The sequence below is a fragment of the Myripristis murdjan genome, chromosome 23 (assembly GCF_902150065.1).
Source record: "Myripristis murdjan chromosome 23, fMyrMur1.1, whole genome shotgun sequence".
Lineage (NCBI taxonomy): Eukaryota > Metazoa > Chordata > Actinopteri > Holocentriformes > Holocentridae > Myripristis > Myripristis murdjan.
In genome coordinates, this window is record NC_044002.1 from 14909451 (window position 1) to 14936019 (window position 26569).

Below are 26569 nucleotides of genomic sequence, written 5' to 3' on the forward strand. Positions count from 1 at the left end.
ATGCAAATAACTGTATGGTTTTTTGCCCCAAACTGCATGGGATTAGCAAAAGGTGGGCATGTCTGCAAAGGGGAGACCTGTGGGTACCCATAGATCCCATTTTCATTCAGATATGTTGAGATGAGAGGTCAAGGGACCCCTCTGAAAATGCTTATGCCAAACATTTTTATTGTGGTGGATGCTGGTCAACAAACCAATACCAAAACCAATATGATAGGCGGGTACTAACAGTAATATAACAATAAGGTTAAGGGGCTGTACCCAACTCAGAATTTCAGTTGAATCAGATCCAGCTGTTCATCAGGATGATTTAACCATATGTTGTTTATTTATTGATTTATTTTTAATTCACAGACTTTCTGACGATGAGAACGCATGCATCACTTATGCACTGGTGTTAGTTTCAATGTTGAGAGACTTCCAGTGGACTGAAAGGGCCTATGATAGGTTACTCCACTTAGCAACTTTCAGAGGGCAGCCCTAAAGGTTTTGTTGCAAGTCAGATTCTATGACAATATAGTTGATTTTAATCATGAACACTTCACTGATAGCCGGGAAAAAACGGCAACATGGCATTCATATCAGTTTACACATGGATTATTGACAGAGGTAGAATAATTCCAATGCTTTTTAAAATACCCTGACAATGCTGATGAAACTTCTTGTGAACAGGGTTCAAAGGGTTGGGCAGGGTCCAGAACATTTTAGCTGTTGATTGAGGGATTAAAATAAAACTGCCCGCCCTTCGTATTGATTTCCTTTTCAGGTTTCAGTTCCTGTTTCACTTTTCCGCTTGCACTTGATGTACAGAGTCGGGCATTATTCACTTTCACTTTGAAAAACTGAAATTAGACGAGGACAAACACTGAATGCCAACTAAAATGAAACCCTAGAGATCATTAAATGCACTTTGAGAGATGCTGAAAGAAATAATCTGTGTGTGCTGAGTAATCTGAATGTACAAAATATTCGGGGACATCTTTGGAGTAGCAGCTGTCTTTGTACAACCAATAACTTAACTGCCTCAAAGCTTAAAACTCCTTATTTATAAAAATCAGTTTCTCTTTATCTACAAGTTATCTTTGGTGATTGGTATAGATTTAATAAGGGAAATCAATGAGGGAAATAATGGAATTATGACGGTAAGAGGAAGTGTCGCTAATATTTTGTAGGTTCAGGGTACATTTAATTGAATGGGGCGGTTAATAACATTTTCTTATGTCTAAATCTCAGGCAATGCACGGTCATGCTATCTTCTCACTGCATTTTCACTGGGAACACACGCACACACAAATCTTACAATTAACTGAAATGCCTAGTTTTGCAGACTACAAATAGTTTTTTTATGGAATACCCTTTCAAGATATTTCCACATCATCAGCGTAGTGGAGAGAGACAGGAAGGATGAGGGGGAAGATGAAGATGACCGAAGATGAGTGTATTTATTGTATATATTTATTGCAGCACAGACTTATTGTGTGTTTTCCCTGGTTTCTGACTGTAAACCTCTTGGGGTATTAGAGATTTAGTGTAGGTTATAGAAAGCCAGAGACAAGACACTGGCAAAGTCAAGAACTAGACTCAACAAGTATCTGTTCTGTCCTTCACCTGATATTATATGAATGAGGACACATGAACAACTGGCAGTGTGGCTCTAGTAGGTAGGGGGATGACACTGGCGCTTTGACTCTTTTATGAAATCAATAGACATGAAAAATGGACTTTATCAGATGTTGACGACTTCCTTCATGACTGCCCTCTTGTTTGAGGACGTGGGAGGCTTGGGACTGTAATTTAGCCTGGAGCTTATCCAGGGAACGGGGTCAGAGCATGAAGGACTCAGATGAACGCGGGACTGAGTCCCAGACGCAAAGGGGGTGTGGGGTCAGGTGAGGTGGTGGGGCACACTGTTCGTTCTGTATCCCAAAGGCTGTGGCCGCCTCTTCATCCATGTAAAATTAAATTCAGCCAAAGCTGATTAATCAATTTATCTGTGACTGGCAATTGGATGATGACAAAGAGTGGCTGGATGACTACCATTGATGCAATAAAGGAAATTGGAAAATAAATGTATTAAATTGCACAGAAATGCTCAAATTTTAAAATCAATTCTGTTAACTTATTAAAAAAAAAAGTTCAATTAAGGCCTTTATGCTAAACAGATGTACAGAGATACATATGGATGAATTTTAAGTTTTTTCTCCCCATCATTCACTGTTTTCAGTGGAAGACAAAACCGCATTTTGGTTTGAGACTGCATGTAGAGAACTGGTGCCATTCTTATTTTTGTGGTTATGATTTTAGAAAACATGTTGCCTCACTATGCTCCCACCTGTCAGAGTGAAAGACAAAAGCTTATGCATTCTCAGGAAGAGCACATTATGGTTCATTATGCTCATGTATGCTCCCACCCACTGATGGAAATAACTAATTACATTTACTCATGCTACTGTAATCGCATAGCTTTTGTGTGTGTGTGTGTGTATATATATATATATATATATATATATATATATATTTATATGTATGTATAATTTTGTTTTTTAGTATTTTTAAGTCTGCAATTTTACCTTTAACTACATTTTTTCTTAAGTATTGCACACTTTAAATCACATGCATTACACAATACAAATTTTCCAGCATCTTATGCCCATATTGGCATTAGAAACTGTACCATCAAATTTTCCAAATTTCCAATTAAACGAACACAGATTGAACTAGAAATGGAAAAGACTGCAACCCACAAAGTTATTGTTTCTTTGAGGTAACTCAGTAGACTTTATTCTGACTAAACTTTACTTAAGATGATTTTTTTTTTTTTCAGTAGTGGGTCTACTTAAGTAAAATATCAGCAAAGTGACAATACTTCTTGACTCTTTCCACCATGGCTACTACTGACACTGTCCCACAGCAGGTCAGTCTATCATGTGCAGGCCTGCTTATGGTGAAGGCCCATGTTCCAGTGGCATTTAGATAGCTCTTTTTCACTCATAGCTTCAACCTCAGACTTTTGCTCTGGCAGAAGCTCTGACACTCCCCCCTCAGTCGCAGCAGCCTCCCCGTTCAAACGGTGGGGGCACAAAGACAGCCGAAGGGAGCAAACAAACAGCTCTTTGTCTGCAGCACAAACCGTGTATTATTAGTTCGGGTAAGGTCAAAGTTGATCCGATTTTCTGCTTAGTTCTCATTAAACAGCTATTGCATTATTTAATTTCCCACAATCAAGTTAAGGGAGGGGGGAGTGGGGGAGTAATCAATATATCTCCACCAAGAGCTTTTGAACAGTGATTTGCAAATTTAGCCCACAAATGCACTTTATGTTAGTTAAGGATAGTAGGATGTTCTTTTTGATGCCATGTTGAGCTTCAAAGGTCAGAAGGATTGGATGTAAATGTTACAGGATCAGAAAAGATTTTGATCTTAGTTTTGTCTGCGAGCCCGAGACATGCTTTCTGAATTACTTCAGCGGTGGATAAAGGGATGATGATTGATAAGGCAAAAGAAATGGAACACAAACGTTTTTTGGAGCACAGCTATGCACCAGGTTTTTTTTTTATTATTATTATTGTATGTGACAGCGTGACACACATACTGTAAACGTTTGTAATGTGCAAATGTGAGAGCGCATTGCATGTTATTTCAATGATAAAGTATGGCCTTCGTAGCGCCTCATATAATCAGAAACACCAATGTAAAACTTTACCATTAGTCCAGTGAAGTAATGTGTATTGCACGGTGCAAAATGTGCTCATTGCTTGTACTTACTGTGATGTTGCATACATATTAGGTATATTACTGAGTATTACACAGTGCTGTGGTACTCTAAATAATCATCCAATCGATGACAGGCAGGTGAACACACTGGAACAGGCATGTAAAGTAACTTGCAATTTATTCCAGTATTAATATCATTTTATATTTGACAGTGGTAGAGTGGTAGAGTGAAATGGTGATTCATAATATAGAGAATTCTCCTTGGACTCCCAAAGGTTGCCAAAGTTTTCAGCTTTTTTAGCCTTAATACTTTAATTTTAGAAACACATTTAGAAATATGCTCCATCATAAAACGTGGTGCTGACATTTTGGTGACGTGTATCATTTTCTCTCCTTGGTGTTTACAAAGCAGACAAGGAGTCAAAACAGTGCAGAGGGGTCTCAGTCCAGGGGCCACGGGGTACCAGAGGACATGACCGACTGCTGTTTGGTCGGGTCTGAGGTCCTCCTTGGATGAACTCTGGTTTTCCCTGTGCCACATTTATCCTTCCTTTCTCTGTTACACTTTCTTTTGCTCCATCCTCCTCATCATACTTTACTGCTGCACCCCCCTCTTTTCATTTTACTGTGAACTTAATAGAGTAATTGCACTATTTAGAGTAAATACAGAAATAACTTAAAGAAAGGATACCGCCTGTTCCCCTTGCCATAAAATAATCAACAATTAAGATAACCCACAACTAAAGAATGAAAAAAAAAAAAAAAGCAGAAAAATCAAATGATGCCTTTGTGGAAGTTTTGATCCCATCGAGTGTTTCCATGATTATCAAAGTGCGTGTATATGTTTGATGTACGGCACTGCATGGATTGACATCATACTTGCACTGTGGAAGATCTTAATGAGATTAGCCAGCTCATGGTACAATGAACTACCGTGTAACAACCAACAATTAACAGGTCAATGCTGGCTTTTGGGAGTGTATGTGGAAAATATTAGGTATATGTTAAGTTGCCACCATAGTATAGAGTTTATCGCATAATTTATTGCGGTAATCTCTCATGCACTAAAAAGGCAGATTGAATTTGCGTGAGAAAATAGATCTAATGAAGTGGCTCTCAGTGGTGCGTCTGAGGACATTATCATGTGCCGTAAACAATTGGGCATTCCTTTCAAGTGTCTTTTGGTGTAAAACTCTCAAATGGAAGAAGCAGACTGATTCAAAGTTATCAGAGAATAACTTTAAAATGTGCAGTGGCACATTTCTTCTTTTTGCTCAGCTCAGAGCGATGAGAAATACTTGTGTTTATTATTAAATATTGGGTTTATGAAATCAGAGATCTTATTTGTTGGATCTAACTGAGTTATGCATTTAGAGGCTGAGAGTGGGCAAAACCCAGTGGACGACGGGTGAACTCTTCCTCTTTACAACTCTTCTTTCATTTTAAAGACTGTCGTTATTGAATGTAAAAACAAAACAAAACAAAACAAAACAAAAAAAACTCCATACCTGCATTTAAACATGTTAAAAACAGCGGACATGCCAGCAGAATCAATCTCCTCACGATTCTGCCTCTTTTTGATAGAGACACTATGATGCATTTCTTTCTTTTTGGATGAAGACGTTTGCCTTCAGGCCATTGCCCGGGATTGAGAGAGCTCTAGTTTAGTGAGCTGGGACTGTCTCGCAATCAATCATGTGCATAATTTTAATAGGACTTCATAGTTACAGTTTGAGCCCACCGGGGCTTCTTTCCTCCGTCTGCCAAACTGAGAGATTAAAGTTGTCTACAGTAAAACTCCCTGACATCATTCAGGGAAGCAGCGCCCTATCCTGTTCTAGCTCACTGGACGGTGAGGGTCAAGCATGAGGCGCCCCTTTCAGGACCACAACCACCACACAGCAGTTTACCCACAATCCCCTGCTAGGTATTGCTCAGCAGCTTTGTGGCTGTGGCTTGAACCTGTCCCTGAGAACTGACTAAGGATTAGCCTCCACTTTATTTATTTGTTTTCATGTGTAGAGGTGGTTGTTGTTTTTCTATCATTTCATTTATTGGCTACTAATTCATTTATATAGTCCAAAAATGAGATGAGCAAAATTCTATCAGCATTTTCAGTTCATAGAGACTACTAGTACAGTGAGAAGACAACCTCACATAGACAGTGCATGGCATACTGCAGACTATACATGCCACTGTATATGTAAGGGCCTTCAGAGCCAAACAACATTAGAACATTAACTCCTAAGTGCTGAAAATGACTTTAGTTTATAAACTGTCCCAATAAAAGTGTTGCTGGCACCTAAGCGGACAGTAGCGTCTTTCGTGGCAGAGTGGCTTGGTGTTAAAAGACTGTCTCATAACGTAGAGGTTAGAAGTTCAGCCCATGTCATGGGCAGATTTATGTGTCTCAGCAGCAGCTTCTACTCTTAAATTGTCCTTGAGCATGACATCAAACCTCCGCGTGCGCACTTACTTTATATTGCCAGAGATAAGAGCGCCGGCTAAGGCCTTAAATGTCAATTGTGTATTGTACAAGTGTGTTTACATGCACATTATTCTTCTAAATTCTTCTAATTCAGGTTGCTCTAGTATTAGTCTAGAATAACTCAGATAGGCTCACTTTGCAATGACTAAAAAATATGACATGAGAATATGATAGCTGTGGCATTCAGACCATGCCAAGTTGCTCAGGCTGTTGGTTTCTGTTATCATTTGCATATACAAGAATATTTCTTATGGTATGCACATAGGAAGGAAAATCAGATATTCAATTAACAGAGCTGTAATTTAAATAAATAAATAAATAAATAGAAAGTGCAACATCCTTTGTGAGGGTTAAAGGACGACTTATGGAGTACATTTTGTCAACTCATATTTATTTTTTAACACTTTGTCAATTTTTTTTTTATTTTTTAATGCTTTGACAATTTTTCCCATTTTGATTTGCGCACCCTAGGGGAGCTATGAGGTTGTGCAAGGTTCTACCCTAAACATAAAAATATGCACATAACCAGATAATCCTGAGTAAGAGCCTATTTGGGATATGAATTGTTAATCAGAATACTATGTGGATGTAAACACATTCATTGACTCAGGTAGCTTCTGAAATACTACTGGCGTACTGTACACCCCAAAATCTAATCTGACAGCACGTAAGGGGATAAGTAAGGGGCTGACTTTTTTTTTTCTGAAGTGAGTGTGTGTATGTATGTATGCACAAGTGTGCGTGCAAATATGAATGTGTGCAGAAGCTCTATGGCCTCTCAGGTGTGCTTGTGAACAGGCCCCTTGTCACTGCTCACAGAGAATAATGAGTTCTAAGTGATTTAGGGCAAAAATCAGGTTATTCCATTTGAACTAATTACATCTCCTCTGCAGTGACTGAGAGGTTTGCCTGTGTGCTCCCCTCCTTTCACTAAAAGCTTTCAGAAGTCTTTCAAATTACTGAAATTGTTTATGTTACGTTTGTGGCTTGTAAAAATGTTAAAGGAAATGAGTCACTCGTCTCTTTTTTGATGGGACCATGTAAATATTCCTTAATCGCTTATGATGCGATAATGGAGGATTTTATATGAAAGGTAACAACATTGTGTGTTGCATGGCGAAAAGCATCCATACTAACCAGTCATTCATTTTACTGTCATCTTAAATTGTGATTTTTCTTTAAGGTAAGTGAAAAAGTATCTGCTAATGGGATAATTTCACTTATTCCCAAAGCAATTTCCCAATTCTTCAAGGCAATTTCCTATCAAGAATTTTCAGGAATCAGGTGTCATTATCTTGATAATAGCAGACTGATTTGCCTTATTTTGCATTGTTTCAAGATACTGACACTTACTTTAAGAAAACTGAAATATGAGAAAGTCATTTGATTCAAGGGAAATAACCCCCCCTGTTCCCCCACCCGCCCCACCCCCGGCAGATTTAGTTCTTCGGTCGCAACAAGAAAAAGGAACTTTTAAAAAATATAATAAAAATATTTTTAGACCAAACACAAGACTCGGTGGCTTCAGACAGACACTTTTTTATTTTTTGCAGCAGAGTTGCACAGATTGCCGGTGATTAACTAATTAGTCCTCATGAAGCTTGTGACTGATTTTCATAAAGTTGTATTTTTTGTGTGGCAAAGAAAGCTACATTGAGTTAGATCATTTTCATAAATTCAATATCCCATGGAGGTAACAGGTTAGTGCACACGCACGCGCACATGCATGCACAGAGGCGCACTCTTTCACATGTAATCCAGTTAAAATGGCTGTAATATTTAATTCATATGAGAATCATTAAAAGTGCAGTGGTGCCGTGTCCATTATGCATTCCTTTTCTAGCAGGATAAAACAGCCCTCAGATGTGGGAGCAGCACTTTGAAGTGTTGTCTCAGAAGCAGGCCAACTCTTATAGGAAGTCCCTGATGTTTAAAACATGCCGTGCAGAGGGACTAACAAAGGTGAGCACTGTGGGTTTGCCCCAAGATAGCCAAAAATGGCCAGCCAGGAATTTGGGTAGATGAGGATGGGTTGTATACACACTGGGCATCAAATAAACAAGAAGTCGACAGATACAGGTGGGTAGCGGCGTAGCTGTGGGCGTGCAAACACACACTGGCAGTCACATGTGCACTTCCACACATATACAAAGTCAACAGACATGAATAACAACTGAGCATGTCATCAAGGACTTCCATCTGTGGCAAAATTGATTTAGACACAGCAACAAAAAATAACACTAACCCATCCAATTGACTGCTGATTTACTGACTTTGTTCAGTCTGTTAAACTATTTGGTTACACTGAGAGCCTGCATCCTGTTTGCAAGCATTTAGTACCTAATAATATCAAGACAGGCATTTCCTATATTATGAAATCATCAGCTATGAGCAGTGGGGGGAAATGTGTTTTCTATAGAACTGTGCAGGAACAACTAGACACATCACCTCATTGAGCATTCAGTGTCCAATTAAGCGACACCTCAAAATAGTTAATCTTTACTTGCTCAAAGTAAACTTGAGCCGTGGCAATTTGATTTGCCTTATTGCATTCACTGTACTTCGGTTTAGTTGTGATACATTTATTTAAGTATTTCAACAGCATATAAAAACCCATATTACTGTAAGTATTACTAATCTTTGAGTCAGTGGTGAATGGAAAGATAGAGGTACTGTACATAACAAGGATGATGCTGATGGAGTATATAAGCTAATTTAGTCATGGAGTTTTTGATTTTCTTTTGTTTTTCTGTGATCACGATGAACACAAACCTATATAAGCAAAAAAAAAAAACGCATTAGTTGTTCCTTAGCATGAGCAGTAAAAATTTCAAGAGGATCTTTTACTTGCTTATGCTGACCCCGTTGGGATTTTTTAGTTGATGAGTCAGTTTTCCTACATGCAAGAAGTTCTTGGCTTCGGATTTAGCTGATTGTTTTGACTGTCTGAGGTTGGGACGGGAACGGCAGCGATAACTGGCAGTGACCCTCATCCATTTTGCTGCGTCTAGGGATTCTCCCTGAGATGTTCGAGGAAGCCCTTTACTGGCCTTTCTGTGTGGCCTGGCAATGACCGAGACACAGCATGAACTGAGATTCATGCCTGCATGTTTGCATATTTGTGTGCACTGTATGCGCACACATACATTTGTGTGTCTTTCCTCGGCAATTTGCTGGTGTAGTTAAAAGGCCTGGCAAGGGAAGTGGGTGTCATTGAGATAACCTGGTGGGAATGTGCTGAGCTGGGCTGTGGATGTTCTTCTGCCAGGAAAGTGTGGTGATCCAGAAGCAGGAACTCACATACTGTCAACCTACACCCCCCTTACCCCAACCCACCCTAACTGCCATCTGTATTTCTGCCGCTGTCAGGCTTTTCACTGACCCACACACACACACACACACACACACACACACACACACACACACACACACACACACACACACACACACACACACACAAGCATGCATGCACACACACCCACAAAGGAAGCAGCCCTGATGTGTCATGTCTTCCTTTCCTTTCCGACATTTCTGCAAAGCTCAGGAAGGATTCTGCAGCCCCTCTCTTCTCTCTTCCTCTCTTCTTCTCCTGTCTCTGGATGCTGGGACGAGGCAGAGCTCTAGCCGTGACAGTTCTTGCTCTTCTGTAGAATTCGCAGCTCCTGCGGTGGGAAACGCTGCCACTCCGGGAGCCATGAGTCGCTGTTGTGTGGTCAAAGTGATCACCTTGACAGAGATCCAACTTCTGCAGGTATGGGGAGGGGTGGGGTGTGACTGAGCCACAGGCCGGAGACACCCGGGCAGGATTAGATGCAGCACAGTGTGTGTGTGTGTGTGTGTGTGTGTGTGTGTGTGTGTGTGCATTCATTCAAGTCTGCATGCGTGTGAAATTGCCTAGGCTTTACAAAAGGCACGCTCTTACAGCCAGAATAACAGAATAGGCCATCTCTCAGCCGACGTGGAATCCACATTTTCTGATCCGTTTGCTATCCCTGACTTATCTCCCCTAACATTTCACAATCTGGGGTGTGTGTGGTTACAGCTGTTTACTAGTTAGCAGGCTCAGCAAAACTACAGCAAAAGCATGCCTGAGAAAGCTTCTTGTTCCACTTTCATCTTATCTCTGTAGAGTCAAGATTGGAAAAAGAAGATGGAACATTGCTGCTTTGCAATAGATGATGATAGAAATCTACTCCGCAACTGTGTCAGTATGCAGTAAAATGTCCAGCATTTAGCAGAAATGAATCCAAAACTCCTACTCGGTTATGTCCATAATTTGTAAAGCAAGTCAATGTGAGTGTCACCCAGTGTTTCATAAGGCATTCGAATTTTTCTGAAGTGAAAGGAGAACTTGGGCAAGACTGAAACTAAGTTAGGCAATAGTTTCCCATTTAGAAGAAACACCTGCGAGTTTGTCTGTCACACTGACTTCTGAATGCAGCAATTCAATGGGACTAAAGAAATACACCTATTTATTCTGAGGTAAATTGCATTGCTACTAAATTCCTTTCACAGCTAGAGCCATCACAGAATCTCTCTAGGATTTAGCACCAAAAGGGGGTGCTTATAACCCAAATTTCTATCAGTAATCAGTATAAGTATTGGTATAGGATTCAGTATTATAATCACTGTAAAATACTGGCACTATCAGTGGGAGTACTGCACTAGAATATGTATGTTAAACAGAATATGCATTTCTTATTGCAGTAAATACATTTTGTGTTATCTGAAAATTTGCCATGATATGCTTTATGGTTAATGTTCAGGTGCTGACATGCATTAAGTATACATTTTCATTTCTGCTGGCATATATGGTGTGATATGATTTCACAGGAGAACGCAGAGCATAGAAGAGTTTCTGTTGGACTGGATTGTTTGAGTATTTGATTAAACTGCTGTGTGTGTACATGCGTGCCCATGTGTAGCTATATGTGCACTGTTAATGGAATTATGTTAACGTTAATTGTGTTTAAGACAGTGTTTGTGTGTGTGGAGGAAGGCTGGGGGTGGGAGCAAGGGGTCTGGATCTCTGTGACATTCCTCATATTAGAGGTTTAAGCATTTCAAATGAAGTTAAGAGGACACAGCTGATACTCTGAACAGTCAAGTCTGTATCTGTTAACCAGCCAGGAGAATTAGAAAAACAAACTGAGCAAGTATTCTGTGCCCTGATTCAATCATGGAGAAACATTATTGTATGGAGTGCTTCATGTTCACTGCTGAAATACGTCAAGCAGATGTAGTGGCTAATCGGTGCATACGAGTACCGTACTCAAGAACTGTCTAAACAGCAAAAATCAGCCCATGCAGTGGCTGATACTGGATAGGAATGAATACTTTTTGGCCCATATACTGTATTGTAGGTGCACAAATAGTAGACGCTTCCGCACAAAGCAGCCTATTGTACAGCAGCACATGTAAAGAGAAACTGAACTGGCAACCGCTGCTCTAACTGTGACAAACTCAATCTCTATGTCAGTCGTTGCAGCAGGTGCCAGTTGCAATATTGAGAGAGAGAGAGAGAAAAAAAACAAACAAACACAAAACTGAGGTGTCTCAAGACATCAGAATAGTCACAATAATTCAAAACTTGAGACTTGATGAGATTCTTATCTCATTCCTGTCCAGTGTGTATGGTGTCCACTGATAAACTGCAGCACGTCCTCTTCACACATGCACAGCCCTGCCATTGTCAAGGCTGGCCACGGTGACCATTACCTCTCAAATCTAATCAGATTCCCCTAAGTGGCTAACAAGCGTGTCTCCGGCATTTACAGTAGTGAGAGAGGCGAAGTAAAACTGGGACAATCCGCTGTCACACAAAGCAGATGTGCTGTTGTGGCTGGCATCCCTTCCTCTAGTGGAAAAAAATGTTGATTGGCTAACAACTGGCATCTTGTTTGGCCTGGAGCTCCCATATAGGAGCTCTCAGTTGCTGGTGACAAGCTGAGTATTGTGATGAGCTTGTTCTTAGTTATGTGAATGAGTGGTGAATAAGAGTAGCTCTAGTGGATGAGGAATTTGATACTGAGTTTTGGTATGAAGTCCACTTCCAAAGTTCCTGTGGTTAAGTGTTGCTGTGCTGGCTGACGCTTGACCCATATAAATTTTCATTTCTCCCATCTCTCTGAACAGATCATAACCAAAGGCACCGCAACTTTTTGTCAAGCAATATATTCTTTGATGAGTTCATTATCTGACAAATAACTTACCTGATAAATCATTAAGGAAAGTATAACATTCCCCTGAGTGTTTGTTTAAATTGTGCCGTCATAGCTATGGGATGGTGCAATGGCGGATGGTACTTAGGCATTTTCTAAATTGAATTCTGACTGTTGTTGACACGTATACCAGTAACAGCATTGCATAATCCAGGAGCTAAAATAACAACAGCAACATTAGCTGCTCATCACAGTTTTTCCCTCTTTGTATTGATAAGTTGAGGCCAGTAAAAGTCATGTATTTCACGGGCACACCATTACGTGATATCCTGACATTCCTGAAGGAAAACACAGATAACATAATACATTTGATAGGAAGTAAAAAAAAAAAAAAAAAAATCTAGGTAAGATCGGACAAGCTGACCATCTTTAACGGCTGATAAAATGAACATAATCAAGTTCTAACAAAAATCTATACATTTATATAATTTTTTAACAGTGCTCTGAAAATACCTAACAACCAATAAACTAATAAAGCAAGGTACTACAATGATGGTCTTTGTGAGACCAAGAAGTGAATTAGACACTTTTAGGCAAAAGGTTCCCCTCTAAAAATAGCCTAAAACACGGTGAACACAGTGGAAATATCTAAAATAGTGATCAACCAGATACCTCAAAATATCTGGTTGCAAAATTTGTTAGGGTAAACTAAAGCTACTGAATTGTCAACGTTGACACTAATCAATGAAAGAAAAAGCTTGGTTAAAAATGGCATTAGAGGAGTTATTTAAAGCCCCCTCGGGGGAACAAGGGTCAATTGTACTGCCACAACCCCTAGAGCAGGCAGCAGAGGAGTCTGGGAGTCGACTTCTGATTGGCCGGTCAGACAGAAATGGGCGGTCCATATGAATTAGTGATAGACGCTAAAGGCAGATATCCTGCAGTGATCAAACCCTGGGTGATCTGACAGTACACTGTTTGAAGTGATTACCACGCAACGCAACATAAAGGCTTACCCCCAGCTTTGGGCCTAATTAGTTCACTTAGGGCCCTTTATAAGACACAGGAGGGGGACTGGAAGGAACAGACACTCATCACACAGCCAGCAGATCTACAGGATAGCAGCAGCAGACTTGGATCCTAAAGTTGGCCTGCTGCTACACCAAAACAAAACAACCTGAAGATTATTCGCTTTCCTGAGAATGCCACACTTAACTGACTGTAGCTACTACACGATGCGGGACGCAACCAGAGCTTCAAATGTAAGAACATGACGGAGTCCAGACAAACTTTTTTTTGAACGCTCATGTTTTATGAGAGGTAACTTTGAATGAAGTAAATGAGAAGAAAATGTGCATGTAAGGCTTTCATTTAATGCTTTGGTTGGCAGCACGCTACTTTTATATGTAAGGACAGTAGGTACTCCTGCAATTTAATTTAAAAAGGTGATTATCCAAACATTATGCATTTTGTTTATAAGCTTCAATTAATTTCTGGTGGAAAATTCTTTTATTAAATATGTGAAAGAGAAAATGACAAACCTTTGTTTGAGACAAGAGTTGATTCTTGTAAAGGGGTCATGACTTATTTTAACCTTACTGTTTACTTAGTCATGCATTTTGCAAAACTCAGTATTGCGATAATTCTGCTGTGGACTGCCTGACTAACTGGGGAAATACTGACTTGAAACTATTTCTGTGTGTTGAATGAGATCATCCTTTTGTGTAATCTCTAGCCAGTGACTAACTAACCAGGATGACCCATGGCCACATTTTCTCATTTAGTGCTACTTCAGTGGAGAGATAAACTGTCTGCAAATGCCCTCTTCATTAAAGTGCAGTTTCGGGTTGACTGACTGCTCTGATCTGTGATCTGTTTCACTGCAGGTACAGAACCACCTGGAGAACTCCAAGTTCCACCTCCACCAGACGCAGAGTCAGCAGGTCAAGCAGTACCTGACGCTGGGCTCGAAGCTGGCCTCCTCGGCCGGGCCGGGCCACGCCGTGCCACATCCTCACGCCCCCGGCCAGCCGCTGGCTGCTGTGCCAATCATGAGGAACGGACACATGTCTTCGGTCAGCGACGGCAGCAACCCCAACAGCCCGGTCACCCTGCTCACTCTGGCCAATCACGACAGCGAGGTGAGTCAATAAGCTGTGGTCAGTCGACATAGATAGCAGGTTTGGGGTTGTTACTTCAGGAAACCAACGAAATGAAAAAGAATGCTCCTTTTTTTCTGGATCAGAATTTTAATATGGTCGAATTTATGAAACTGAAACTAACTTGACCCCAAATGTGCCTTATAGAAATTGGAATAGTGTGAAATTTCAACACAATTTTTAAACCACAGACTGGGTGGTATACGGATGGACTGTGGGACATAAATTTTGTGGACTTCACAATATTCCTGAAACTATTCAAACAGTGAGAGAAATGTTCTGTACTTGTGAGGTGTTAGTCTGACTTCCTTCCACTGAATTCATTTATTAAGAGAGATCAAGTGTAAGATGGTGTATTTACCACTTCACTCCTCATGGCTGACACTTTGTTTGGATAGACCAGCAAAAAGTAATTCGCAAGCATCAATGAAAATCTAAAATTTCCATACTTGATGAGTCTGACTCTTGACAAAGGAGAACATCTCAACCAATTATTTAAACAAAGTGATGCCATTATTGATCTCTCTCTCTCTCTCTCTCTCTGATGTGCTCATCAATAACTTCAGACATGCAGTCTCTGATGAGATAACTCTTTTAAAGTAGGAAACTAGTTTGATAACAGACGCTTCCTTTCCCGCCAACAGCGGTAACTAACTTCAGACATGGTGGCGGAGTCCTTGTCTGTTATTGGATTAGTCTCTGAATAGTCCCTCCCCTTTGCATCTCTTGTCTATTTTGGTTTGAATGTTGAGATAAAAAACACCAGACTTGGACAGCATGGAAATTCTGGTATATTCATCATCAGCCTGTCCATGAGTACACTGAAATTACTGTTTTCTTTTAGTTTCCAATGGATGAAGTTATTGATGACCTAATTAGTCTTGAATCCGGTTTCAATGATGGAGGCTTGGATTGCATGGAGCCTAACATCATAATGCAAAACAATGTAAGTATGAATCATATTAACTATTGTTCTAACAGCAGTACACTCACACTGTTTATAAAATGCTATGGTAATGGAGTTTGTACAGTTTGAAGGTCTTGTGTATTGATTTGTGCAGATATTCACCTTGTTCTCTGTCTTATCTTGTTAGCACCATTTGTAGTTGGGTTTTTCCAAGTTGCTTCACTAATGATTTTTTTTTTCCTCTTTTAAAGAGTGATTGGAACTTGTAAGGGAGCTTACTCCACCCAAACACTGTTGTTCAGGCTTGACTAACTTGGGAAAAGGGAGACCTGTCTTAGTTTGAGGTCAGCTTAAGTCCAGAGATGAGTCAAAGTTCAACTGCCTGGGATTGAGGCTTAGCAACATTTTTCACATTTCTCAAGAAGATCAACAATGCAAATTAACATGAAAAAGACAATAGGAGACACACATTTAATGACAATATGGCAGTATGTGGCAAATGAAAGTATACATTCAGGTTTTGAAAAACACATGACCTCAACAGACTCGATTTATAGTAGATGTCTTAGCAGGGCCCATTCTTGGGAAGCCAACCAACAAAACTGGGAGCTAGAGGGCACTTAAATAATGAAAAAAAAAAAAAAAAAAAAAAAAAAAAAAAAAAAATTCAGGCAAGGCATTCCTGTAGAAAAAGAAAACATGCAGAGATCGCACCAAGAACAAGCACTCCCAGTGCAATTCATAGCCAGGGCGGAATTCCAAAACTCTGAATGGAAATCTGGGACAAGGAGTCCATTTGGCTGGAGAACACAGCCACACCTGAAGCCAAAACAGAGAGAGGCTGTGAGAGTGGGATTCCAAGCAAAGGCAGAGGAATGATGGAGACTCGCCCTAAACTCCTAAATACATAAAGAAAGACAGAAAGAGAGACGTAGTGGCAGACAAAGACGCACGTACATACACATACTCAGAGCGACATGTCGCAATATGTACAAGAGATTGTGTGACATGGAAGGAAGGGCATGGTGGGGGGGGGGCAAGACAAGACAAGGGAGGGGGAGTGGAAGGAGGGAGGAGATGGAGGAGCCAGTGCGTTGAGAATGAGGACAGAAGCACGACAGAGGAGGGAGCGAGAGTTACTGAGCCATTGGATTGGGCTAATGCATACACTCCCTGCGGGCTTGTTCAGAAATGATACCGTACTTAAATGGATCAATTCATTCTAATTAGTCATACAGTACGATGCATCACATCGTTCCGCCGTGTCAACACATCCAGGAACACAGACGGGAGAAGGATTGAAGTGATTACAATGGGAGTAGTAGGGCGACTGTTGCAATCTTTCATTTTCATAAGCTCTGCTTCCCCCTCCTTCTCCTCTTCTCCTGCTGGCTTGTTTGGATGAGAGAAAAATGTACGCGCAAACCAAACCAACTGTTGATATCCAAAGTGTCTGTGGTTTCTTCTCTCTTTTATTCCCTCTTGTCCTCCTTCCCCTCCCCTAACTTAGCCTTTATCTTTATCGCATTCTACAGTCCTAGAGTGAGATTTCACACACACACAGCGGACAAAATTTGGTGTACACATCTTGGTATTCACAGTGGCTTCCATTTTCCCAGATATACGCAAAAGCGAATTAGACACACATGTGTGTTCAGCACGCTATATCTTCGCATTCCACCAGGCAGAGTGAAAAGGCGTCATTATCACAGAACTGATGCATGTTTTCCCAGGGAAGATGGGCCCCAAAGGAAAACAGTTTTGCCTCTGTTCAGCCAGTTGATGCAGCTAGCCTTTTCATCTTAGGGGATGCTATTTTCAACACACAGCTTGCCTCTGTATTAGAAACCCTCTCAGTGGGAGGGGTTCTGATAATGGTGGTATTAATAGATCAAGGCCCTATGCCAGGTCAAGCCAAACCCCAAAAAGGGTAGCTAGGGCACCCGTGCTGGGTGACAGTGTTGGATGTAGTAGCTCTGGTGAATGGTGACCCCTCTCTGACCTGGTTACAAATGAGTTCAATTCTTATTGGTTTCACTAACAGCAGATGAGCAGAGTTTGGATTAGAGCCCTGCATGGGCCTGAAACACATGCCCAAATTCAGCCTGTGTCATAAGCTTCAGAGCACAGCTCCAGCCTAATCCAATAATTAATAGTTAATTTTGTGTCCAAACTTGACCAAAACCCAAGCTCTTGCATGTGCATACACACAAAAAAAGGAAAAAGTAGCTTAGATAGGACAATCTGCAGTCCCTTCTGTGTATGTGTACATGATTTACAAAGATTAAATACACAGAATAAACCAAAAAAATACATTATTAAAAATGCACTGAACCCATCTTTATTGGATAGTCATGAAACCGTCCAGACCCACGATGCACCTGTGGCGTGGCAGCAGCAGACTCATAGCAGGTGCAGTGCAGATCAACAAACTGTAAAGGTTACTTTTCATCCTTTACAACAGAATGCTGTTGCCAAGGCTAAAAAAAGCATTTCTATGCCACATAGGTTTGCCTTGAGGTGTGAGGCACTATATCAGGAAATTGTCATCTGCATTTTGATTTAACCCAATATAACTTTTCAGGAGCTGTAGGCAGCCACAGTGCACTGCTTGGGGATTGATGATGTTAGCAGTTACCATTTAAAACAAGGTATCAATAATCTGAAAATTGTAGCCATATGTAGAGAAAAAAATATGAATCTACTATACAAATAGCACTGCAAAGACCTGCAAACCTCTTTGGTACAGAGGCAGCTCTGCATAGGGGTATGAATGCGAGGATTGAAGAAAAAAAATGAATTTGTGAGTATTACAGTATAAACAGTATCGACAACATTACTGTTAACTTAGTGATAGCTGACTTTGCATCTGTATTTTTCCAACATTTAAAACTGTCGCAAGAATGAAGCAACACCATGGCAACTTGACAGAATTTTGCATGTTGCTGTGGAGATAGGGGAGCGACAATCAGCTGTGGACCGACATGGATAATTAACTTACTCAAATTTACAGGCAAGATAGTGATTGATTAACAAGGAAGACATGGGAAGCAATACCTGTTTTGAGTTTCAGGAGCTGTTGGTTTCAATGACCCCTCTATATCAGCCTCCCACAAGAGTGTTTTATTTTCCAAAAATCAACAAGACCAACTCAAAATGGCTGTTTCACATGAACAATATCTGTGTAACTAAGAGATATGGATAGATTATGATGTACGATACAACTTGGACAAGTGTAGCTGTGGCAGCGTCAGCTTTGACAGGCTGCGCATGCGTTCCAGTAAACATCCCTCACCAAACGCCCCTCGCAATTCATCCATGAGTCAGTGAGCGACTACAGTTTGTCACACACAGCCCACAGCGGCAGTGCTGCGCGTGCTGTGAGAAAAAATGAGACCTGAATCTTCAAACAAGACCGGGACCCACTGAGCTCTAAGAGGAATTCTAGTTTAAATTTCATTTATTTCTGGACATGGCTACAATTCCTAACACAGAAGTGGGTTTACCCTGCCCTGGTGTGGGGGGATATGGGAATCTGTGGCTCCCTGCTGGGAGTGACAAAGCCAGGGGCCTGGGGGCTGACATCACTCCCTCAAAGGCTCTGATCGCTCCATCTGCCTCTTGTCATGTTTGTCAATGCCCACTACCCTTAATGCACCTTTTACGACACCTCATGCTAAAAAAAAAACACTGTTTGTGTTGTGGCTTCTACTGAAGTACGAATGGCATGTGTGGTTATGTGCTAGTGAACTGCTAATGTGCTTGAATGCTCCCCTGTTGACTGACCCTTTCTCTTGTTTTCTCTCCCTCGTCTCTCCCTCCCCCTCTCTCCTCTTTAGGTGTCCCTCAGTAGCAGCATGCTGGACGTCTATGGGGGTGAACAAGGTATGAATGCACCTAATGGCGGAATGAGTCCCACCTCTAACCCCACAAAGCTCACTGTAAAAAGGGAATACACAGGTATGAACTCATACCATAGTACTGATCAACCAACTAACCCAATAACAAGTTATCACATGCTCACATAGTCATATGGATTTCTGCATAAATTATGAAATCCAGTCACATGCTGTGAGAAGCTGTATGTACAAAGAAGTCAATTTGACATTAATAACACTTTAATGATGGTAACATGCTGCCAAACTCTTGCACCACTCTATCCTGAGTCCAAATGGGTATATTATTTTAGGTCAAGGTGGGTGGTCTATTGTAATGCATATAACATTTACATGCATTTGGCTATGAATGACGACTTGCTGTCTGTGTCCCTGGCTAATATCAAGTCCAATGAGGTGTCTCAGGCAAATAGACAAATGTGTTACCGTGTTGTAAGTTGATTTTTTTTACAGTGCAAAAGTGCCCAGTGTTTGGCAAACAGCTGCACCAACTGTTGTTGCTTCTGTTCATATGCCGATTCTCATTGGTTCTATTCATAGGTTCTAGAAACGTGTAGGCTTTTGTGCCACAGAGCAAAACACAAAGAGCTCTTTGAGGCATTTCTTATTAATGTCATGCATCAAGCAAAGAAGCCTAATTGATTTAGGAAATAGAAAGGATGCCTGAAGAAGTCTTCTATCTCAACGAGAAAATAAGTAAATAGCCATCTGTTTCATTTGAGTGGGCCCAAGTGGACAATGGGCTGTTACACAGAGTTTAAAATGTCTTGATTGAATCAACAGAGACAAATTGGGAAATCCAATCTCAGGCCCCTAATTATGTAATTTGGAAGAATGTGAATGCAAATATGGATGCACTGGCATTTTTGTCCCTGCTCAGGAAAAATTAGCGAATTTGCTAAACTGTCTTAATTGCGGACTAAGTAATTTAAAAAAGGGCACACAGTGTTTTTTCCACAATGAACTACAGAAATACTGGAGGGGATCTGTGTGTGTGTGTGTGTGTGTGTGTGTGTGTGTGTGTGTGTGTGTGTGTGTGTATGTGAGAGAGAGAGAGAGAGACAGAGAGAGAGAGAGAGAGAGAGAAAGCAGACAGGTCAAGCTTGTGTCTGTGCTGAGGACTGATGCTGGGAAACTCTACACTCTGGTTGACCCCAATATTCGGCTCCTTCAAAATAACCAATTGTGCGTCTGCTGACTAGACCGTTTGTGGCGTTACGCGTCCGCTGCCTTCAGTTTCTAAGTTAGTGTGTGTGACTAATCAATCGGTTTCTCTTTGTGATTTATTTTTTCACAGAACATGACACCCGAGTGATGGCCAAAGAAAGGCAGAAAAAAGACAACCATAATTTGAGTAAGCATCACACGGAGCCTTTGAGCTCAGTCATTATTTATCATCAGATGATTTACTATGGATACCCTGTCGCAGAGAAGCCATTATCATTTTTTACTTCTCATTTTTGCCCTTCTTCTTGTTCTGCTTGTTCAGTTGAAAGAAGGCGAAGATACAACATCAACTACAGGATCAAGGAGTTGGGGACACTCATACCAAAGTCAAATGACCCGTGAGTTGCACATTGGCCTTGTATTTATTGTTACTGACACACTGCAGCACTTTACTTTGTTTTTGCACTCCTTTTCACCCCTTGACCATTTGGCCTGTCACCGCAACAACGGCGAGAACATGTCTGGCGGGGAAGCGTATTAAATTCTAGGCGCAAAGACACTCTAAACGTTGTTCATTGAATTCAAATGAGCACTCAAGCACATTTCACTCATATTTCAAGGGTGCACTTGAACTTCCATTGTAGTCTACGCTCCGAGAGCTGTACATCTTTTCTCGCTGGGTCCCGGCAGTTCAGCTCAAAGCATGAATGATGAGGAAAGGGTCAAATGCAAAGAGGCAGGCCACACCATTTGAATCAAAGTTTGAAGCACAATTGGCGCACAGTGATGGAATATGGACCTGAATTGAAATCCACCGGCCATCTTTCGCAATTGAACTTTGCTTCAAATTTAAATGGAAGGTTAGTGTTGTCGTCGTGCCATTAACACTGGATAAAAGAGATTATTAGCACTGATCAGACCAACGTCTCACTCCTGTGGAAAAGGACAATTTCACTACAGCCACCTTTTCCTTTTAAAAAAGTAATAATATCTGCAAAAGAATGACTTGCACTCTGGCACCTTAAGTCCAATTCTCCATTTTTCTTCCTGTACTCCTACTTACCTCATTCTCCCTCACCTATTTTTACTCGGGGATTAATTTTACCGAACAAGGAGGTATGAGAATGGACTTTCCACATAGCTACTTAACTATTCTATTAAATTTCCCATTCAGTGTCCCCATGTAATGTCCAAGGATGAATAATTGCCCCGTGTAAATCACCATTTCTTATTCATATCATAAAAGGGAAAAAAAAAAAAAAAACCTCTTTCTGTGTTAAAAGTTTTTTTTCATTCTTTCTTTCTTTTTTTATTTTGGAGAACATTCTGCCGACGTCAGGGGGTTCTGTGTAAAAGGTTATCTTTTTACGTTTCTCCTTTCTGCAGCGACATGCGCTGGAACAAAGGCACGATCCTGAAGGCCTCGGTGGAGTACATCAAGTGGCTGCAGAAGGAGCAGCAGCACGCCCGGGAGCTGGAGAGCCGTCAGAAGAAACTGGAGCAAGCCAACCGGAGACTGCTGCTGAGGATCCAGGTAATAAAAGTCTAATTGTGTTTGGTTTATTTTGGTGATATACACAGGGAGAAAACACATATGTTCATCAATAAAACATGAAAGAATACAGAAAGGAAAAAAAAATTACAAATGTGCAAGTGAAAAAGAGAGGCTTATTAAAAATAGCCATCACCTCATAAATCTTGTTACACTGGAAAAAAAAAAGATGTCCATTTTTTAGGTAGCTTAGGTTTATAGTAAGTCTCAGTCTTATTTGCTCTTTAAACAGGTGCAAAACTACACCAGTTTGTTGAGATAATTACACAAAATTCGACATATTTCAGTAATTCACAAACAGCTATCTGACAACAACACAGACTAAAGCAGAGCAAGTCAAGATTTTCCAAGGGTTTAGACAAAATAATGTTTTTTCAGTCTTAGATTAAGGGACTCAAAATGGTTTGTTTATGCAGTATAACATTTATTCAAGTGCACATTTTTTCGATGATGTCTTTGTACTAAGATTGGATCGTCCACTGGCTTAGCATTGAATAAAAATTAACTTGGCAACAAGATAGTGTACCTGAACAAAACTTGGTCTAGATATTGTAAACATACAAAGTAGAGTAGATTACAGCCGCCTCGTCAATCACCTTAGATACTAAAACAAGCTTTTCTGCTTCAGCTTAGACTGGAACAAAATGGCAACAGTGGGGAAAGGTACTGTAAGGTAATGTAAGCACATCCAATATTTATCTGGTCATCTACTTCAGCTCTAAATTCCCTTTCAACACAGTCCCATAGTACCCCTGCATCCCAGTGAGGTCACACACCAATGCTCTTAAACAGCATTTTAGCCTCTCATCCAGTCATCCTGCACATAGGTTTCTAGGGCTGAACCTGACTCAGAGTTTCCAGTCGACTCAGACTCGGCCTGTCAATGCGACAAACTGACTCGTCGACCCGGCCCTCGGCTTTTGTTTGGTGCTCTAGGTTTGTCTTGATTTTTTCACGCTTGCATGTGACGTATTTTTGTTGATTAGTGGCTTCAGTGCTGTCCTGCTCAGTTCTTCAGTTAGTTAATCCAATTAACTGTGCATCCCCCAGTTCTAAAAGGATATAAAAACTTAATATTTTTCCATTCTCAAATGCAATATATTCCCAGTGCATTTTTAAAAGACTGTGTCTTGTGTTACTGTCACATTATCAAAAACAAAAAAAGAAAAAAAGTAAAATTCTGCCATTCCGACTTTGACTGTCGAAGTCTATGACTGATGATTTGACTCGTTATCTTTCAGGGGTGGCTCTATATGTTTCCCAAAACATTGACCTGACAGCAGCGTATCACAAAACTGAGGGGCTGGTAAAGATTGAGGGTCGGTCTCCCAAACTCAAATCATGCCCGCATATTTCACACTGCTAATTTCTGCCTCCAACGCTTTATGACCTCACACTCTAATCAGGGTATCATCCATTCTCCTACTGTTGTTTGTGTGAGGCCTTTCCTCTCCCCTCTGTTTCTCAGTCTCAGAGAGCATGGTGATAATTACCTGGTGAATAAAGAGAGAGACCTCGGGCTTTGTCAGAGGAAAGAAATCAGGTTAGAGTGACATGATGAGCCCTAATAACGGAGAGGATACACTGATGCCTGCATGCTCTCATCACACATGCATGCGCACACATACATTCGTAAGAACATATGCCGACCGTGGGTCAACTGAGCCACAAGTCTACTCAAATGAGAGGAATTAGGTTGGGCTAGTTGTGGTGAGTGACTGTTAACAGTGTAGAAAACAAAACCCTTAATCATCTCCGAGGATGACGAGAACTGTGCGGGAAACACTGACAATCACAGACAACGAAGACAGTAAAGAGAGGTCGAAAAGGGCTTCGTCATGACAGCGTGACGGCCAAATAAGCGCTGATTACCGGCGATTGCAGCTGACAACATACTGTGTGATAAGGTGCTGTGTGGGAGAAGAGTGTGTCAACAGCTAACCTTCCCATATTTTATCTCAGCTGGCCTTCCTTTTTTTTTTTTTTTTTTTTTTTTTTTTTTTTTATCTCAGTGCAACCTAATCTCGGCATGCTGTGGTTGAGGTGGAAGGGGAAGTGTGGATCTAGCTTCTCATAACATCACACCACACCAGGCTGTCATAGCCAGTGTGAGGTTTATGCAAGCCGAAAGACGAGGTGTCTACATTTTAGGCATTTATGTACAATGAGTGGAAAAGCACCTTGCGCAATAATACTTTGATAGGAGAAATGGATGGACATGGGTACATTTCCTGTTGTGGGATTGGACCCGAGATGTTTTGGTCATGGAATATTGTCTATGGACTCCCTCGGGGTGTGGGGTGCTGTGGATGATGGAGACAACTCAGGAAGCCATGTGGTAGTGGTTGAAAGAGATTATTTTATACTCTATTAGAGAGTCATTTATAACCAATTCATCATCATCATCATCATTAATCATACTTAACCTAAGAGACTAGGAGGGGAGGGGAATGTGTGCATGTGGGTATCTGTTTACAGACTCTTGGCACCCAAAGCAGTCTCAGTTGAAGCATTAACTATGAAAGGAAATATAACTATGACACATAAGAATAATATACACATACTTATGATAGATACTGTGACTGGCTAATTGGCACTGGTTTCCTGATTTGAACCAAATCTGATTCACAAGGTCCCGATTTGATTTCAGCTACGAGATATCAGTAACAAAGCCAGTTTGGTAGTTTACATACAGCTTTGTTTTGTCCAACTCATCTCCAGCATGGCTTTTACCATCGTGGTTTTTCAATTCAATATGTCAATATATCAAGACATCTGCTTTTAGGTGTGTACTGGAAACAGGCATTGATTAAAAGATCAATGTCGAGATTTTAGAATCTATACTGTGTGGTTCAAATGAAAACTGTAATCACTTGAAAATCAGTATTTTACTCCGGCCTTACAAATAGTATACCTCCATCTCTAATCTGTGGGGTTTTTTCTTGGTGTCTTCCCAGGAGCTTGAGATCCAGGCACGAGCTCATGGCCTCCCCAACATGGCCACAGCCTTAGGGACGGTTGAACTGTCCTCCCACCTCCTCAAGCAGCAGCAGCAGCAGCAGCAGCAGCAACAACAACAGCAGCAGCAGCAGCAGCAGCCTCCTCAGGCTCAGCAGCCGCAGCAGCCGCCTCTGTACCAAGAGGACCTCAACAGTGACTACCTTCAGAGAACAGCTGCGGTGGCAGCCATGCCATCCATTCCTGCTGCTGGCGGGCCACAGGATCACGTTGTCGGCGCCGACGGCTCCACCACGTTCTCCGACCCGCTGTCCCACTTCACGGACTTCTTCAGTGCCACACTCAAGGAGGAGCACCGGCTGGATGAGATTCTGATGGACGACCCGCTCTCACCGTTTGGCACTGACCCACTCCTGTCGGCCGGCTCGCCTGGAGCTGCCTCCAAGGACAGTAGCCGCAGGAGCAGCTTCAGCTCTGCCGAGGGTGATGACCTATGATGGGTGACCCCTTTGACAGCTCGCTCTTGTTGTCTCTTTATGACAACTCTTTTGTAGTCGCCAGTGTTAAAGGGCATACATAGAGCTGTTGAGACACTGACAGCTCTGGGCATAGACTCATGAACACTGCCACGGTTGCAAGATTTTGTTTTAGTCGACCGCTGACACACCTGACAGCCCTGAAAGTGCCAACTGTAAATAAACTACGTAGTTGTTGTTGGTCAGGTGGTCGTCAGAGCTTGACTGGCCCAAAAGCTTGTTTTCCACATAGCTCCCCAGGACCAGAGCATGTGTTGGGGGTGACCAGAGCCAGCCCACAGGGCTCCTGCTCATTCTAACTTTGGTAAAGAGAGTAACTAAGTTCCTCTGCCTCCCGGACAGAGCACGAGCGGAAACAGACTCATCAGAAAAAGGGAGACGTTTATCGGTCCATAAGTAAACTGAAATAAATGACAATGTCTACTGTGGTTTGATTAACACTGTGGTAGCTATACACTGTAAGATGAAATAATCACTGAAAACCTGCCAAAAATGTCCTTTTTGAAAGGTGAAGACGCTATTGCTTAAAAAAGGATTTTTAAAACTTTGCGGTCAGGATTGTGGCTGTGTGATGTGCCTTATTCAAACCTGGTTACTCTCAGTTTTGTCTAAAAACAGATACGAAAATGTAACTGATGTACTCGCCAAAACGTCTAACATTTCCTCTGTCTAGTCTGTGTCTTTTCGGTGTATTTTTTAAAATAAATTTGTATTTATATATGTTTTAATCCATGTATTCATGAAAAAAGTTATATATTGTTATCTAACATGTTATCTTTTTTATTCTTAGTGGGGGTGGGAAAAATATAATAAAACCCCTTTTTTGATAAACTGTATTTTCTGGGTTCTTGTTGTCGTGTTACTGCACACATCACTCACAAATGCAGGCATGCATTTATGTGTGTATGCATTTTGACGCTCACATCCAGAATATGAGGGGGAAACAAGGAAGAGATCGATCCAACGAATGCGCGATAATGTGGCCGAGGGGGGTCACACCAAGTCTTCAGCCCAAAAAAAAGTTGGATGGT

The 26569-nt window shown here is 41.2% G+C and overlaps 1 protein-coding gene across 6 annotated transcripts in view; it reads left to right on the plus strand.

Annotated features, from left to right (window-relative positions):
- tfec (transcription factor EC) overlaps positions 1 to 26148 on the plus strand; it is a 59765-nt gene extending 33617 nt beyond the window's left edge. Inside the window, exons 1-8 of one of the 6 annotated variants that reach the window (XM_030045494.1) lie at positions 9883 to 9953; positions 14250 to 14504; positions 15367 to 15468; positions 19269 to 19389; positions 20623 to 20679; positions 20815 to 20890; positions 21879 to 22026; positions 25002 to 26148. In XM_030045494.1, the coding sequence (XP_029901354.1) occupies positions 9897 to 9953; positions 14250 to 14504; positions 15367 to 15468; positions 19269 to 19389; positions 20623 to 20679; positions 20815 to 20890; positions 21879 to 22026; positions 25002 to 25499 (1314 nt within the window). In that variant the 5' untranslated portion in view covers positions 9883 to 9896 and the 3' untranslated portion in view covers positions 25500 to 26148. Of the gene's footprint in view, positions 1 to 9882; positions 9954 to 10630; positions 10685 to 13503; positions 13626 to 14249; positions 14505 to 15366; positions 15469 to 19268; positions 19390 to 20622; positions 20680 to 20814; positions 20891 to 21878; positions 22027 to 25001 lie in introns of those variants that run through there. The other 5 variants (XM_030045496.1, XM_030045493.1, XM_030045495.1 and 2 more) reach the window with 5 other exon arrangements.
- The last annotated feature ends 421 nt before the right edge of the window (positions 26149 to 26569 follow it).